General features: G+C 43.5%; 1 protein-coding gene across 1 annotated transcript in view; it reads left to right on the top strand.

The window, feature by feature from the left end:
- Positions 1-18,603, top strand: part of LOC142489476 (E3 SUMO-protein ligase RanBP2-like) — a 51,282-nt gene that overhangs the window by 11,216 nt on the left and 21,463 nt on the right. Inside the window, exons 11-20 of the mRNA XM_075590332.1 lie at positions 322-497; positions 856-979; positions 1,257-1,418; positions 6,095-6,232; positions 6,855-7,001; positions 7,399-7,581; positions 7,854-7,937; positions 8,752-8,890; positions 9,505-9,599; positions 10,082-14,735. Coding sequence (XP_075446447.1) covers positions 322-497; positions 856-979; positions 1,257-1,418; positions 6,095-6,232; positions 6,855-7,001; positions 7,399-7,581; positions 7,854-7,937; positions 8,752-8,890; positions 9,505-9,599; positions 10,082-14,735 — 5,902 coding nt within the window. The remainder of the gene's footprint in view (positions 1-321; positions 498-855; positions 980-1,256; positions 1,419-6,094; positions 6,233-6,854; positions 7,002-7,398; positions 7,582-7,853; positions 7,938-8,751; positions 8,891-9,504; positions 9,600-10,081; positions 14,736-18,603) is intronic.

Below are 18,603 nucleotides of genomic sequence, written 5' to 3'. Positions count from 1 at the left end.
GAATGTGACACATTTGCATTTTGCTTGTGCTAATTCCGTACTCGTCACTTGGGTTGCAGTGTCCAATGGGCCACCTCGACCCTTCAGAGGCTGCCAGTGGAGGGCGCTGCTCGATACTAGACACATCCTCCTAGGCAAATGCTAGTAGACTGAAGACCCTTGCCCTTATGAAGTAATGCTGTTCTCTTTTCAGGATTATCTGGAATGTATTTTCTTCATGAAATTCAGGGTTTGCCTTGTCTATAATTTATACAGTTTGCTGTCTTATTTATGCTCACCAGTTGATAACTTGCCTTTTTTTTTTGTTTGTATGAACTACAGATATTTCTACTGGCAGTCGTGTACACGAGTCATCTACAACTGCAAGATAAGTTCAATACATCATATGACCAGCACCAACCTCGGTGCCTGCCTCTGCCCATCTGCAAGCAGCTGTGTACGGACGGGCAGCGTTCCTGGTGGGATGCTGTCTACAGCCTTATTCATAAAAAAGCTTTGTAAGTGATCTAATTCTTAGTTTGTCTTTCTGTCGGTTACTTTTTTTTTTTTTTTAAACTTTGTCAGTCAGGTTGTACACTTGATCTTTGCCCGCGATGTATTACGTTCGGGATTATTAATGTAGCAAATATTTTGTTTTTCTTGCACTGAAACACAAAGTATGGTATTTGACTGAAATGCCCAAATTGGCACATAATGGAGCAATAAAACTTTACTTTGTCATGAATATAAGGCGCCTTATCCAAGGGCTACAAAGCAAGTTTTGTCTTCCTAGAACTTTGCCATAGGGAAGGATATCCTATATACATAAAGCTGTTCTCCGAAAATGACATGCTTATTTACGCTCTCTAAATCTAGGCCCGGCACGTCTGCAAAACTCCGACTTGTGATTCAGCATGATCTCACAACTGTGAGAGCCCTGGAAAAGCATGGTTTGCAGGCTGCTCTTCTGATACACTGGGCAAGAAGTCTCCATAAAACTGTAAGTGCGAGGCTGTACTAACAATGTCGTGGCTTCTTTTTTATTTTCTTTCCATCTCCCCCCCCCCTCTTTTTCCACTTCATGAGGAAAATGACTAATGTGGGTGACTCTTTGACTCTAGAATGAATATTAATATGTACTTCTATTTTGCCACCAATACAATTCTGTAGTGTTTAAAAACCTATACTGGGTAAACATTAGTTGATTTTCTAAAATCGGTTCATGTTAGTTTTCATAGGATCCGAGTTTCTTAACCAAGTTTCCATTGTCACTACAGGGCAGCAGCCTGAATTCCTTCTATGACCAAAGGGAGTACATAGGACGTTGTGTCCACTACTGGAAGAAAGTTTTACCACTTTTGGAAATGGTCAAACAGAGGAGGAGTATTCCTGAGCCAGTTGATCCTCTGTTCAAACACTTTCATAGCAGAGACATTAAGGTACCAACATATATTCATAGCATTCACTGTTCGTTTTAGAATAGCTTCATTATTAGTATGTTTTTTCTATATCTGCTCTTGTATGTATTCCCTTTTTTCTATATTTTCGGCAAAAATGAGTTTCTCCTAAGATAACTTCTTAATAACATTACATTCCTTCATTCCTCCTGTAAACATTTATTTAGATGGTGCCACAGGTTATGCAGCACTTAAAAAAATTACAATGGAAAGGGAGACCTTGCCTCGCAGAGTTTGCGATCAGACGCATTAAAAGTGCAGCCAGAGATGTTAAGGGCATAGTCAGTTGTAGAGGCATAGAAAATGCAATGAGATGCAGCTTTTCAGATGTGAATTTTCACCTGGGCTTTAAATGCGGACCGTGGAAATTAAATTAAAATGTACTTATTTGGAGAGTTTAACATACAATGGATTGTGGGTTATGTTTTGGCCCCTCCTTATGGTTCAAGCTCAACTTCTACTTCCAGATCATCAGCTGACATGCAGAGTTTATAACTATTTTATCTGTATGGTGTTAACATTCCGCTGCACAGAACCGTGGGGGGGGGAGAGGGAGGACAATAATAAGCTGCAATCCGCTCTACTCGCCATAAAATAATAGGGGAAATAATACAGATGGGAATCGGCTGCACAAAAGTAACTGTTTGAGTTTTTTTAGATGACTGCTTTTAAAACTGTGTGTTTTACCCGCTGTCGAGTGTTACCGGCGGGGAAATCGCCCCGCATTTCCTGCATCTCTGTCCAACTTCAGTGTCTCCCCCTGCATCTCCCGTGAAAATGGCTGCGCGTTGTCGTGGCGTCAATTGACGCAGCTCAGCCATTTTCACTGGAGATGCCGGTGGAGACGCTGAAGTTGGACAGAGATGCAGGAAAATGCCGGGAGACGCAGCAGCACCCCCCGGCCGGTAACACTCGGCGGCGTTTCCCAAACTTTTTTTCCCGTGACCCGGTTGTTTTTGAACTTCTCCTTCGTGACGCACTAAAAATGTTATCGCCTATAGTTAAAATAAAACAGCTATGAATGTCCTTACAGTTTTCATATATTCGCCTAATCACCTCTATTCTCTTCCCCCCCCCCCCCCCCACATCTCCCTCTGACCTGCACAGACGCACACAGTCACTGACTTACAGACACTCACACACAGACCAACACAGACACTGACCACGCACTGCTGGCCTGCACAGATACACACACAGCCACTGATGCACACACAGCCACTGATACACACACACACACACACACACACACACACACACACACACACACACACACACACACACACACACACACAGTGATACACACACAAACACAGCCACTGAAACACGCACACACAGCCACTGAAACATACACACACTCTCCCCTATACACACACTCTCCCCTATACACACACACTCTCCCCTATACACACACACTCTCCCCTATACACACACACTCTCCCCTATACACACACACTCTCCCCTATACACACACACTCTCTCCTATACACACACACTCTCCCCTATACACACACACTCTCCCCTATACACACACACACACACACACACACACACTCTCCCCTATACACACACACTCTCTCCCCTATACACACACACACACACTCTCCCCTATACACACACACACACACACACACACTCTCCCCTATACACACACACACACACACTCTCCCCTATACACACACACACACTCTCCCCTATACACACACACACTCTCCCCTATACACACACACACACACACTCTCCCCTATACACACACACACTCTCCCCTATATACACACACACACACACACACACTCCCCTATACACACACACACACACACACACACACACACTCCCCTATATACACACACACACACACACACACTCTCCCCTATATACACACACACACACTCTCCCCTATATACACACACACTCTCCCCTATACACACACACACACTCTCCCCTATACACACACACACACACTCTCCCCTATACACACACACACACACTCTCCCCTATACACACACACTCTCCCCTATACACACACACACTCTCCCCTCTATACACACACACACACTCTCCCCTACACACACACACACACACACACTCCCCTATACACACACACACACACACTCTCCCCTATACACACACACACACACACACTCCCCTATACACACACACACACACACTCTCCCCTATACACACACACACTTTCCCCTATACACACACACACACTCTCCCCTATACACACACACACACAGACTCTCTCCCCTATACACACACACACACACACACACACACACTCCCCTATACACACACACACACACACACTCTCCCCTATACACACACACTCTCCCCTATACACACACACACACACACACACACACTCTCCCCTATACACACACACACACACTCTCCCCTATACACACACACACTCTCCCCTATACACACACACACACACTCTCCCCTATACATACACACACACACACACACACTCTCCCCTATACACACACACACACACACACACACACACACTCTCCCCTATACACACACACACACACACACTCTCCCCTATATACACACACACACACACACACACACACACTCTCCCCTATACACACACACACACACACACACACACTCTCCCCTATACACACACACACACACACACACACACACTCTCCCCTATACACACACACACACACTCACTCTCCCCTATACACTCTCATTCTCCCCTATACACACACGAGTACAGAGGCAGCGACGGATGTGAGTGACTGGGGGGGTGCGGGGGAGAGAGGTAAGGGCGGCGATCCGAGCAGGCAGCTCCCCGCCTCACCCTGCGACTGCGCACCACCACTGCCCGCCCCTGCGCCCATTTCCCGCACCAAGGGGACGGGGGGAATGGAGCGCTAGGACAAAAGGCACAGGTGGGCCCCCGCTACCACCTCCTATCACGCCGGGCGGGCAGCCGCGGAGAGCAGGGGGTTTGGGACACCGTGCGGCCAGCCTCGCTGCGACCCAGCAATTTTGCTTTCAGTGCCGGGTCGCGACCCACCATTTAGGAAACGCTGGGGTAAAGGGAGGGGGATACAATTTAGACAAGAAAAAAATATTGAGTGGGGCGCGTGTGCGTTTTTGTTCAGGGGAGTGGCTTTTCCCACAATTTGTCGAGGCCTGTATGTGAATATTCATTAAACTGAGGTATTCTCGATGAAATGTGGGGAAACCAGTGTGAGCAGCGCTATTAAAAACTGTAGCATTGTAACTCTTGTGGCAAGAGGGTTCTGAAACATGTTACATTGCGCACCGCTGCTGTAAGGCAAGCAAACTGGGGTGCGCACGATTTGCTAGGGGGTGCGTCGGTTAGAGGCTCCGCGCACTTCCAAGGCATGTCCATTAAATGCCAGGGAAGGCATGGGGCCTATGTAACGTCCCTTACCTACTGCCAGCCGGGTCTTTGGAACGATGTGGCAGCAAATGATGCCACATGACCCACAACGTCATTTGACGCCGGTTTCTTAGCGAGGGGCAGTGCAAACGCTGGGGCTCCCAGGCAGGGGGGCGCACACCAAAATCTTTGTGCACACCTGCCTTTATAGCAGTGAAAGTGTTGGATACATAGGTGCGGTTTGCTAGGTACTTTCCCTTGACAGGCTTTTTATTTTCTGGGCAAAATATGAGAGCTCATTTAAAAATAACTTTTTCAAAGTGGCAACCCACTGTATGCACTGACAGAAAAGAGAACCTCTATCCTTAACTCATTTTGCTGCATCTTCAGCAACGCCTCATTTTTTGTTTCTTAAATGCTTTTCCTTGGAAATGTCTTAAAGCTGCAGTTCAGTCTTTTTTTTATTTTATTTTTTATTTATTTTTTTACTTCAATAGTTTTATGTGTGCAATCTCTAATTACCTAAAGAACTGTATAGCTGCAGGTCAATTCGTTCTCCATGTATTGATAGGTCGAAATTTGGTGACATAATTAGTGAAGGGATCTGTTTATATTCTGCTTGTCTGTCAGTGGAAACTCATGAATATTCATGAGCACTCCTGCACTGACATGTGCTAGAGGGGGGGCGAGGCTGACAAAGGGGTGTGCCAGGGCTTGTAACAGGACATGAAGGGGCAGTGCCTTAGCAAATGGCTGTTAAAATAGAATACAAGAAAATTGGTCTTTCAAAGTTGTTTTTTTAAAAACAGAAAATGATAAAAGTATTTTATCTTACTACAGAACTGATTTATTTAAAAAAACCACACATGCAGGATATTGACTGAACTGCAGCTTTAAAATGACTGATGCCACAAAGAGATCCGGTTGCCACGGTAACAGATGATGCCAGTGACAAACTTCTGAACTCTGCCAAGAAATAAAGCTTTTGAAAAAATTAAAAGCAAGAAATTAACCATCAGCTTATTTCAACAGTTTTGTTTTATAGGGTGATTGCTGCTTTAAATGTTTTTTTTTCCAAAGAACACATGGTAGTTTGAGAAACGTTTACATGCGACGTATGCTTTCTGACCGAGTCACCGTGATGTGGATCCGGAAGAATGTGATTGAATGCTATAAAAGGAACCAGGGAGGGCATTTTTACTATAGCAACCAAAATGAGCCCTTGGGTACTTGGTCCTAATGTTTTCCTGTGGAATTTGCAGTAATGTATGTATTTTTTATTTTTGTTCAGCTTTCGGAAGTAAAAGGCTTTAACGATGAAGCCCGTATTGCATTTGCAACACTGGATGTGGTTGATGGAAAAACAGAAGATGCCATACTAGCCTTTGCTGATATTAAGCATGCTGTTTCTTACTGGAACCTTGCATTGGTATGTTTCACAGCTACATACTTGGCTCATTTGCCAGCATGGTTTAATGAAGTCTACACTTTGCAGTTTCTCTTAGAAGTAACCATTGTCTAACCGTCACAGGTTTCATGTAACAATCATTTGGTTTGTGCTTCCCTCATCCACTATAAGTGAAATTCGGGTACACTGGCTGTTTTCTAAGCGGTAAATTTGAAATAGGTAACTTAATCTTCTATAAAAGATGGGACTGTCATTCTAATGTAGTAGGTATTTTTCTGTAATCAATACATACTTAATTCTTATTGGTGCTGGACATATATGAAGTGTAGCCGCCTGCTAGTAGCTGGTCTATTCATTATTATTATTTTTTTTTTTTCGTGGCCTTTAAATCCACTTATGAGCTTACGTGTGTGGGGTTAACTGAATAAATCCAGTGCAGTATTTAGATGACCATTCATTCTACCTGTGATGGTTTGTCTTGCTTTATCGGTAAAGTATATATTTTTTTCCAATCGTGAAACTTTAAAAGGGGCGCAGAATAAAAAAAAGTAAGGTTAATATCCTATACCAAAAAATATTGATTATTTTTTGTCTCCTGTGAATAAAGTCACATTTTCATTGTGTGTGTTTGTGTAACTTAAAGATATACCAACGAAAAGCAGAGGCCATGGAGAGTGATGCTCTGTCCCCTGAGGAGCAGGAGGAGGGCCGGAACTGTCTCCACAAGTGTAAATTGTACCTGCTGAAGATCGTTGATGAATATTCAGCAGATCCCTCTGTGGCAGGGAAGGTAAGTCCATAAATTATGGCTCTTGATACATGCAAGTGAACTTAATTAGGGGAGGTGGAAATATTTAATGTTTCATTGCTGTACCCTTTCTTTCTGTGCTCTGTAGTTAATGAGGTGTATCTAGGTTTTATTTTGACATTAGACTGGTTTTTTTTAGTTTTTTTTAAACTTCTTGTAATGGCTGGATTTCTTTTGTATGATGTCATTTAAGTACGAGTTAAACGTAGACCCTTGTGGGCTAAGAATGGCCAATGTTAGTAGTATTGTTTCATTTGTGTTCTTATCCTCTCCGGTTTGTTGGTTCGATGTTATGATTGAGAGAAGTATAGTTTTACGTTGGTGGCTTTGTACTGACCAAACTACAGGTTGGCTTTTACGTAATGCTATTTTATTGCAGTTGCCTGTGCCAATGGAGTCTGTGAGGGAGATGCTGGATTCAGTGAGGCAAGAACTTGGAGAAGTCCCTGAATATCGTAGCCCAGACTTTAGTGATGACCAGGCGCTCACGGCAGCTTCTGCACTAAAACGTTCTACACCGTCACCATCAAAATTCTCCATATCGTCTAGCAAAACCTACAAGGTATTAATCTGGTTTTAACAACTGTCTAGTTAGGAATTGGTTTTATCCAAATATTTCTGTTTTATGTTCACTCTTCTGGGCTGTATTCTGCTTTACCTGTCTGATGCATAGCCATAGCTGCAGAGTATTACGTGTGTGTGTGTGTGTGTGTGTGTGTGTGTGTGTGTGTGTGTGTGTGTGTGTGTGTGTGTGTGTGTGTGTGTGTGTGTGTGTGTGTGTACATTTCTTGTATGTAATAAGTGTGTGTGTAACTGTTTTTTTTCCTTTGTCAGTTTTCTCCTAAAACACCACCTCGCTGGGCTGAAGATCAAAAGTCACTACTTCAGATACTTTGCCACCAAGTGGAAGCCTTGAAGGTAAGGGGCTTGGAAATGGCTGCATTTGATGATTACACACAAGTGTAGAGGCTCCACGGATTTTTTTATTTTTTTTTAATGCCATAGTTTATTAAAGCCAAATAAAGGGCCCAACGTTTCGGCTGCCACATTATTGATGTGGAACATTTTCCTACATTGCATTGTAAACTTTTGATGATTAACCATTTGTCATAATCTTGCTATTTTTGTAAACTTGGAAAATTCTCTCTTCAGTTCAGTAGAAAAGTTTAGTGTATACAGCTTCTTATTTCAAATAAAATCCTCCTTTCTGCCCCCTTCGTCAGAGGGACCGACAGGACTGCGAAAGATGGGAGTGTCTTCTGTTCCTCGTCTTGTCAAATGGCTCAAAGTGCAATATAGAAAATGAGCAAAAAAAGGGGGGGCAATAGAGGGGTTAATTGGCATACCTAAATTACATCAGAATACATTTAAAACATTTTATTTTTTTATTTTTTTAAATACAGGATTGGAACTGGGGGGTTCCCATTTCTAAACTGCTATTTTTAGCTGCGGGGCACCCTTCCTTCCCTAGATACTTACTGATGCAGTTACTGGTAATACTACCTTGTTTTTAAGGAGATTTAAAAGGCAGTCTGATAGACAACTGCAACTGGTGAAGTTGCGGCTTCCTATTAGCCAGAGCTTTGGCATCCATTATCTTTCTCCCGGAGGGAGATTTAAACCCGGTAACTTCAGCTGTAAGTATCTCTGGAACCGGTGGGTCCCCAGAGCTGAACTATTTGGGGTTCAGCTGAAGTACCCACCCTGTAACCTGTATTTAACTATTTTGCAGAATGAAGTCCAGGAGCTGAAAATTAATAATTCGAACAGCCATGCTTCTCCCCATCGCTGGCCCACAGAAGGATTTAGTTCTGATGCAGCCTCTGAGGGATACCAGGGACCGCAAAATTTTTATGGAGCCCCTTTAACAGGTCTGGACAGTGTTGTATAGATATGTGCTTTGTAACAGATGCCTGCGGTGTTACATGCTTTCTCCTTGGTTCAGCCTGCTGTGGTCATAGTCCTATTACTAATCAGGGCTGTCAGGGAGGCAGGTCAAGGCTCCTCTTTTTCCCTTGCCAGCACTGCACTGTGTCATTCTGTTTATCCACTGACACTTTCCTTCCAAATTACTTTAAGGTCTGCATCAGTGTGCAAGGGGAAAGCAGGCTCTTAAGATACCATATTTTTGTTATATATTCGGTTGCAGCAACTTGTTTTGTTTAAGAAAGACCTTTGTGCCTTGGTATCAAATTCATTGATATCAAGTATTGTCAACTTGAACCTCCATGCTAAAGCTCTTAAAATGTTGCTGTTGCAAGTGTTTTCATGTGATCTGTCCAAACCGCACTTTATTTTTTTTCTCTCCTAATTACATTTGTTTGATTGCTGACTGGCATTTGTTTTTGTAGCTTTGTCATTCTTGTTATCCATCTAGATTAAAGGACTTAAGTCTAGAATGAAATAACCCTACTGGCAGAGGGGATATTGTGTAACTGGATGAGGCCGTTCACAAATAAGAAATTAACCCATATAATTTTTCCAGTTTCTACATCCGGACCTGCTGCCTACTACGTTCAATCGCCAGCATACAATTCCCAACATCTTCTTAGGCCAGCAGCTAATGTAACACCAACAAAGGTAATATAACGGTTTCTTAATGTTGATTTATAGTGTTGGCATGAGTCCCACACTTCCGATTAAACATGCTTCTTGACAGAATATTGTGATGCTTTTCATTGCTCGTTGGCAGGGAAGTTAAACATTTTTCCAAGCACTAATTCGGACAATGCCAAGTAGTGCAAATATTTAACGTATTATTGCAATGTCTGCACTGAGTGCTACTGTATAATTTGCAGAAAGATACATTCTTAAACATTGAACAAAAAAGGAAAAAGATATTAAAACTTTTCATTAGAAAAAGACATGTTTTGTATACAGGTTTTTTTTTACTTTAGACAAGAAAAAAACACTAGCTCTAGAAACATATTGCTCTAAGATTTATCAAATTGTGTGCAAAAGATTGAGCCTGAAAACGATTTGTATAAGGATATATTTTATAATGCACAAAAATCATTAATGATCCCTTTCAGAGTACCAATCATTTTCTTGTTTCTCTTTAGACTTCTGTTTATGCAATGAATAGACTGGCTCCTCAACCGCACATGTATGGATATCAACAACAGATGCATACGCCTCCAACTCAGAACCCCTCTGCGTGCATATTTCCCCAAGAAATCTATGGTGCACCCATGCGTTTTGAATCGCCTGCAACTGGTATCTTGTCGCCTCATAATGAAGAGTATTTTAACTACAGTGTTCCTCAGCCCAGTACAAATCCACCGCTGCCCGAGCCAGGTTATTTCACAAAACCTCCTGTAGGACCCCAACAGTCCAAGTCAGAAAGTTCAAAGCTTATAGAATTTGGGAAAAACAGCTTTGGCCAATCAATACCAACACAAGGCTCAAAACCCCCTTCCTTCATACCACCACTGCAGTCTACCCCTGCATCATCCACTTTTAAGTTTAACTCAAACTTCAAATCCAATGATGGGGATTTCACTTTCTCTTCTACTGAAGGGGTGGCACCAAGTAATGTTTTCACTGGCAATGAAAGTCTTTTAGGGCTGTTGACTTCTGATAAACCAACACAAGACCAAGGACAAACAGGAAAAAAATTAGCTGATCTTGAATATGCTGCTGGTGAGCGGAACATGTTCAGATTTGGTGCCAAAGGTTTGTCAAGCAATTTTACGTCCACTGTAAGCCAAAGCCAGGATAAGAACTCTACAGCCTTTGGGCAGGCGGACACCATATTTACTTTCCAAAATTCTGCAAAGTCAACATTTATGACTCCAACATTTGGGACTCAGGTGAAAGATGTACACAACCAGAGTTATGAGTCTGATGGAAGAAGTGAATCTGTGGTTGAAGATGATGGGCCACACTTCGACCCTGTAGTGCCACTACCAGAAAAGGTTGATGTGAAAACTGGTGAAGAAGATGAGGAAGAAATGTTCTGTAACAGAGCAAAGCTTTTCCGATTTGAAGCGGATTCTAAAGAATGGAAGGAGAGGGGTATAGGAAGTGTCAAGATATTAAGGCATAGAGTGTCTGGGAAGATCCGACTGCTAATGAGACGAGAGCAGGTGCTGAAGATTTGTGCAAACCACTACATTAATGCGGATATGAAACTAAAGCCAAATGCTGGATCTGATAAATCCTATGTATGGCATGCATACGACTATGCCGATGAGATGCCGAAACCAGAGCAACTTGCTATCCGTTTTAAGACTGCTGATGAGGCAGCACACTTCAAGATGAAGTTTGAAAAGGCACAAAAGCTCCTTGAAACGGCAGAGTCCAGTCCTTCAGTATCCAAGAAAGGGGCTAAAAAGGACCCCCGTAGGGTAGACACTAAGGATTCAGTTAAAACGGCTAAAGCAATTGTTCCCTTCGCACCACAGTTTTCTATAAAAGGGGAATGGTACTGTGATGTTTGCCTTGTGAAGAACGCAGAGGCCGCTGCAGCATGTGTAGCTTGTCAAAACCCAAACGTGTGCAAAGGCAGCTCAGGAAAAACAACTCCTTCTCAAGACACTAAAGCTAACAAGGGGGCCGATTCATTAAGTATGCCTTCATCATCTTTCACATTTAATAAGGAGGCACTCAACATGTCGAACAAGATTGTGTTTGGTGAGCAGTTTGTGGAGAGTAAAGATCAGTGGGAATGTAGTAAGTGTTCAATGAAGAATGCTGTAACTGTTAAAAAATGTGTTTCCTGTCAAAATCAAAATCGGAGCAATGCAAAAACTGGCAATTCGATGTCATCCGAAACTAGCACTGATTTTAAAATTGGAATGCCTGTTAAGGAGGAGAAATTTGGGTCCCGCTTTCTGAAGAAAGCCGGTCAATGGGATTGTGGTGTGTGTTTAGTACGTAATGATCCTTCTTCAGCTAATTGCATTTCATGTCAGGAACCGAACACAGAGAGCAATGTGCAACCCGTTGCACAGTCTGCATCCCCTTTCAAACTTATTTCCTCTGAAAGTAGTTCACAGAAAGACTTTGGGACTCTATTTGTAAAGAAAGAGGGACAGTGGGATTGTAACACATGTCTACTGAGAAATGAAGAAGCGTCTTCAAAATGTGTAGCTTGTCTTAGTCCCAATACACAGGTTACAGCCAATGTCATAGCACCTACAGCTCAGACAGCTTCTGGTTTTAAGTTTGGTCTCGATGCAAATCAAGGCAAAACACAAAGTAGCTTGGAAGCCTTGTTCTCACGAAAGGAGGGACAATGGGACTGCAATATGTGCCTAGTTAGGAATGAGGCTTCAGCAGAGACTTGTGTGTCCTGCCAAGCTCCCAACCCAAATGCCAAATCGGGTACTTCTGCTAATCGGACAAACTTGGCCTGTACATTTGGCCTTAAAAATAATTCATCTGAACCATTTGGACAACCTGCCACAGGATTTAAGTGTGATTTCTCTGCAAAAGATTTTAAGTTTGGCACTACTGCAGGAAAAGCAGCAGCATCCTCCTTCACTTTCAAAGCCCCTGCAGAAACAGAGCCTGCAAAAGAGGGCTTCAGCTTTTCAATGCCTGGAAACTCTGGTGCTTTTAAGTTTGGAATTCAAGAGTCAAATGAGAACAAAGCAAAAGAAAATACTGCTGGTTTCATGAAGGGCGTTTTGGGGAACCGAAATGGAAATGCTACTGTAACTGAAACAAGTGCAAAAGCTGTGGAAAGCCAACGGAAACCAATTGGCGATTTAATGTTTGGGCAGATTACAGGCGCCACTTTTGCTGACCTCGCACACACTTCAGTAGACGAATGTGCTTTTGTTAAAACGGATCCCAATTTCAAAGGTTTTTTGCGGGCAGGTGAAAAACTGTTTACCTCTTGTAATGGTAAAACTAGCCAAGCAAATACTTCTACCGAGCAGGAGAATGCCGAAGAGCTGTATAAAACCGAGGAACGGGATGATATCCTTTTTGAACCCATTGTGCATCTTCCTGATAAAGTGGACCTCGTAACTGGAGAAGAGGATGAGAAAATACTTTATTCGCAGAGGGTGAAATTGTTCCGGTTTGATGCAGAAATCAGCCAATGGAAAGAACGTGGAGTAGGCAACTTAAAGATCCTTAAAAATGATGTCAATGGGAAACTGCGAATGCTCATGCGTCGAGAACAAGTGCTTAAAGTGTGTGCAAACCACTGGATAACAACCACCATGAACCTGAAGCCTTTGTCCGGCTCTGACCGAGCCTGGATGTGGTTGGCTAGTGATGTCTCTGATGGAGATGCCAGATTAGAACAGCTGGCCGCGAAGTTTAAAACTCCTGAGCAGGCTGAGGAATTCAAAAACAAATTTGAAGTGTGCCAGCGGTTGCTGCTAGATATACCACTGCAGACGCCACATAAGCTTGTAGACACTGGTACTGCTCACTTGATACAGAAGGCTGAAGAAATGAAAAGTGGCTTAAAAGACCTAAAAACCTTTTTAACAGATGATAGAGTGAAACCGTTGGATGAGAGCAAAAACGCCACTGGCTTGGTGATAAAACCACATGCTGACAGCACTGGACCCACTCTGGAGTGGGATGATTATGACTTGAGAGAAGATGCTTTGGATGGGAATTTGGATGACTCTGTATATGCCTCTCCTTTGGCAAGTAGCCCTGAAAAGAAAAATCTGTTTCGTTTTGGTGATGCCGTCTCCGGTTTTAATTTCAGTTTCCAACCAGTACCAAGTCCATCCAAGTCTCCAACCAAGCTGAATCAGAGCAGGGTTTCAGTGGGCACTGACGAGGAGTCTGATGTGACTCAGGAGGAAGATCGAGATGGCCAGTACTTTGAACCTGTTGTGCCTTTGCCTGATTTGGTTGATGTCACCAGTGGTGAAGAAAACGAGCAGATCCTTTTCTGCCACAGAGCAAAGCTTTACAGATTTGATAAGGAAGCCAACCAGTGGAAAGAGAGGGGGATTGGAGACCTAAAGATCTTACAGAACTATGACAACAAAGCTGTTCGAGTGGTGATGAGAAGGGATCAGGTGTTGAAGCTGTGCGCCAATCATCGCATTACACCTGATATAAATTTACAGCCCATGAAAGGGTCTGAAAGAGCCTGGGTGTGGACTGCACATGACTATGCTGAAGGTGAGGGGAAGGTAGAACATTTTGCTGTACGTTTTAAACTTCAGGATGTGGCAGACTCCTTTAAAGATGTAGTTGAAGAGGCAAAACAAGCCCAAGCTAAAGACTCTCTGCTGACACCACTTTCTTCCTGTAGCAGTACACCAAGAGCATCACCATGTGGTAAAGCTGCAGTAGCCATATTAGAAGAAACTACAAGAGAGAGAACAGATCAGCAGCCCGAGGAAGATGTCTTTGTTTCTCACGCTGAATCTGATGCATCGAGTCCATTTGAGAAATCCTCAAAGAGTCTAGTCTCTCCTCCCAAGTTTGTATTTGGCTCTGAAGTACTGAAAAATATTTTTGGTAGCGAGAAGCAGAAGCCTTTTACATTTGGGAACACCTCAACTGCGGGGACCTTGTTTGGCTTCAGCTTTAATTCCTCAAAGAGCAAAACTAATGAAGAGCAGAAACCGGCTCCAAAATTTACACCAGGTCGTCTGGATTTGACATCGGCAAGCAGTGCTCAAGAGATCTCTACTGTTGTCCAAAAACCTTCCCTCAGCATTGTGCAAAATCCAGCAGTTTCCTCGTTGGCGGGAGCCTCCAACCTAACACGGCCCATGCCAGCTGGAGGTGAGACCTCTCCGTGTGTCTGTCTGTGTACCTAAAATATGTATTTTAGTTACTGTAATCATGTTGTACATGTAGACTGCATACTCCACCCATGCTTTCTTTTCTGCTGCTGGTCATCCTTGATATATCAAAATATGCTGGCACAATTAAGAGCTTCTGGCATGTGCCCACTGAACTAGAGAACAGATCAGATATGAAATCTTAGCTGTGGCATCCCTAACGTTTAAGATGATGCTCACCTGGAATCTTCTGACGTGTGTGTGTGTGTGTGTGTGTGTGTGTTCTTCTCCGGCTGACAGATCAGTGCGTGGGTGTGTGTTCAGATATACCAAACTCTCTTAAACCAGATGAAGGATTTATTTGTAGGGATTTACAACCAATGACTACTTTTGTGTATCTTTAGCATCTGCCTTTTGCTTGGATGAGTTTATTATGATTCAAATAATTATTTTTTTAAAGAAGCATCTCCATTGTATACAGACCCTGTCTCATCCATCAAGCTCACAAGAGCTTTTTACCACTCCTGAGTAGGACATCATTAGACAAGTGGATTATATAAAAATACTTTGGCATCCATGAAGTATGCTGCCGAGATTTAATTAGAGAGGAAGTTGACTTATAAAATATAATTGAGAGAATATTGACCAGTTGTGGAAATGTCAGCAGTGTCAAAGGAACAACATTTCATTTATGCCTCTGCTTCAGCTTAATCATAGCTAGACCTTTCACTGCTCCCCTTTGTTTTCTGATACCTGAAAAGGCTCTGATCAAAATATTTAGCAGACTCCTATTCATGTTTTATTAACTGTCTTTCTTAGGCCCGGGCTATAGAGCACTCAGGCGTGCTGAGGCGCGCTGAACAGATGCAGAACGCGCGGCTATAGTTTCTCCCTGCTGATGCGCGCTGATGTGCGCTGAGCAGGAGAAACTCTTCCCCGAGCGCCAAACTGATATATTTTGTGCTCGGGGAAGCGGAGGAGCGGTCATGTGACCGCTCCCATCCAATGGGGCTGCAGCCGGTTCCCTGCAGAGCCGCCATTACCAGACAGAAGGCATTGTGTTGTGTGTTGTGTGTGTTGTGTATGTGTGTAGGAGGGGAGAGGGTGATGCCCCGATCGCTGTCTCCCTTCTGCTCCGGTCCCTGCCCCCCTCCTGCCCCGATCGCTGTCTCCCTTCTGCTCCGGTCCCTGCCCCCCTCCTGCCCCGATCGCTGTTTCCCTTCTGCTCCGGTCCCTGCCCCCCTTCTGCTCCGGTCCCTGCCCCCCTCCTGCCCCGATCGCTGTTTCCCTTCTGCTCCGGTCCCTGCCCCCCTCCTGCCCCGATCGCTGTTTCCCTTCTGCTCCGGTCCCTGCCCCCCTTCTGCTCCGGTCCCTGCCCCCCTTCTGCTCCGGTCCCTGCCCCCCTTCTGCTCCGGTCCCTGCCCCCCTTCTGCTCCGGTCCCTGCCCCCCTTCTGCTCCGGTCCCTGCCCCCCTTCTGCTCCGGTCCCTGCCCCCCTTCTGCTCCGGTCCCTGCCCCCCTTCTGCTCCGGTCCCTGCCCCCCTTCTGCTCCGGTCCCTGCTCCCCTTCTGCTCCGGTCCCTGTCTCCTGTGTGTGTTGTGTGTGTGTCTGTGTGTGTCTGTGTGTGTCTGTGTGTGTCTGTGTGTGTCTGTGTGTGTCTGTGTGTGTCTGTGTCTGTGTGTGTGTGTGTGCGTGTGTGTGCGTGTGTGTGTATGTGTGTGTACATATAATGTGTATTTGTGTGTGTGTATATATATATATATATATATATGTGTATATATAATGTGTGTGTATGTGTGTGTGCATCTGTGCATGTGCATGTGTGTGTATATATATGTGTGTGTATATATGTGTATTTGTGTGTGTGTGTGTGTATGTGTATGTGTGTGTTTGCGTGCGTGCTTGAATATATTTATCAAAGTTGCACAATGTTAATAAATAATTTATTCTCACCACATGTCTTTTTTTTTTTTTAATTTTTTAAATATTATATAATATATACACACACACACACACACACACACACACACACACACACACACACACACACACACACACACACACACACACACACACACACACACACACACACACACACACACACACACACACACACACACACACACACACCACACCACACACACACACGTTCCCCAGTGACACACACACAGAACACTTCAAAGTGACACACACACACACACTGACAGCTACCAAGTCACACACACACACACACACACACACACACAGTGCTACCCGCCTCCCAAGCGCGCTTGCTGTCTCCTCTGTCAGGACAGCAAAAAGCTCCTGGTAGCGCGAGCGTCAGCAAGCGAGAGCACTGCTCAGCGACGCTCAGTGCACTATGTCCGAGGCCTTAGCTTCAAAAGCTATATTTTCCAATCAGGAAACAGTCTAAGGGTTGGCAAACTGAATGTGTTCCGTCAGATCTCTGACATAGAATTGGAGAATCTTATGTGTGTGTGTGTGTGTGTGTGTGTCTGTCTGTCTGTCTGTCTGTCTCTTTTGGTAGAGGCGGCCTACTAGTCCTTTCTAACAGTTTAAAGTTACAAAATTACTAATATCCACTATGGTTTCTGAACTATTCTAGTGCCTTGTAACTCCTAGTAGATAAATACTGCTACATTTTTAATCCTTTGCTTTCTGAGTAGTCAGCAATGCATTGCAGAGCAGTTGGGTACTCTGCCATCAAAGTGGTACTGCTATCCCAGTCTGTAACCGTACAGAAAAAAACCTGATGTTGCCTCAATTATAGCAACACTCCTGCTTTCCTTTCCGGAGGGGAGGAGTAGTAGGGCAGGGGGCGCTTGCAGCAGCAGCACCACAGAGTCCCAGAATCAAGAGAGGTAGTAGGGGACAATGCACTAACCTGTATAAAGCTGTATAAATGGCAGAATAACTGTACCACAGTAAATTAAAGTAATTGAAGCCATTATGAGAAACTTACTCAAATGAAAAAGAGCAGGAATAACAAATAAAATCTTAAACTAGGGTCATTAGATCTCAATTAGACTTTAAATAAGTAATCAAACCAGGTTAGTCGTGTCGCGATGACAAGAACTGTACTTTAGTTGGCCATTGAATTTATGAATCCTACATTTTTATTGAGTACTGTACTAAATTAATGCCAAAATGTATTAAAAAGAAATTAAAGGATTAAACAAAATCTACCACAGTGAAAGACTGAAGCTGTTGTGAACTAGGTATAACATGTCTTGTGAAACATTTACACAGATCTGTTAACTTCCAATCCCTGAGCAGCTGCAGGCAAGCTAGAAAGGGCGGGACATCCCTCTCTGCAACTCCTGGAAGTTTGCCCAAATTTAAAAAAAAAAAAAAACCCAACTTAGCTTTGAAAAAACAGGAGCCACACTCAGACCGCGTTATAAGCGGATCCGCGTTGTATCGTGCTATAACCGGGTTGAGCTGTACTACTTAGAAGATTGGTAAGGTGACCTGAAGCAATGCTGGTGACAACACTAAATGAGTGTCATAGAAACTGATGGAGTACAATTTGGAATGGTCTGTGGTGGTCTTGCTTTCTTTGCCAGAAATAACCCCCGTGCTGAAACCCAGAGGAGTTGGATGTTTACGTCAGCATGTTCTCTCTTATATATTTATATATATATAACGAATCCTAAATCTTTTTATACAATCCAGTTTTTCAGTGTAATCTATAGATTTATGGAGATGAATATCTAAGATTCTATATATTATAAGATTTGTCCATGCAGGTGCACAAAAATCTTATACTTCACAGTTCTGAAGTCGTGTGAAACACCTTGAAAGTTTGATGCTGTGTAGAAATTGTATAACTTGAAATGAATCAGCTTCCTTCAATTCCGTTACTGTGCA

Source organism: Ascaphus truei, chromosome 3, assembly GCF_040206685.1.
Source record: "Ascaphus truei isolate aAscTru1 chromosome 3, aAscTru1.hap1, whole genome shotgun sequence".
Lineage (NCBI taxonomy): Eukaryota > Metazoa > Chordata > Amphibia > Anura > Ascaphidae > Ascaphus > Ascaphus truei.
This window is presented reverse-complemented; position numbering and strand designations above follow the sequence as displayed.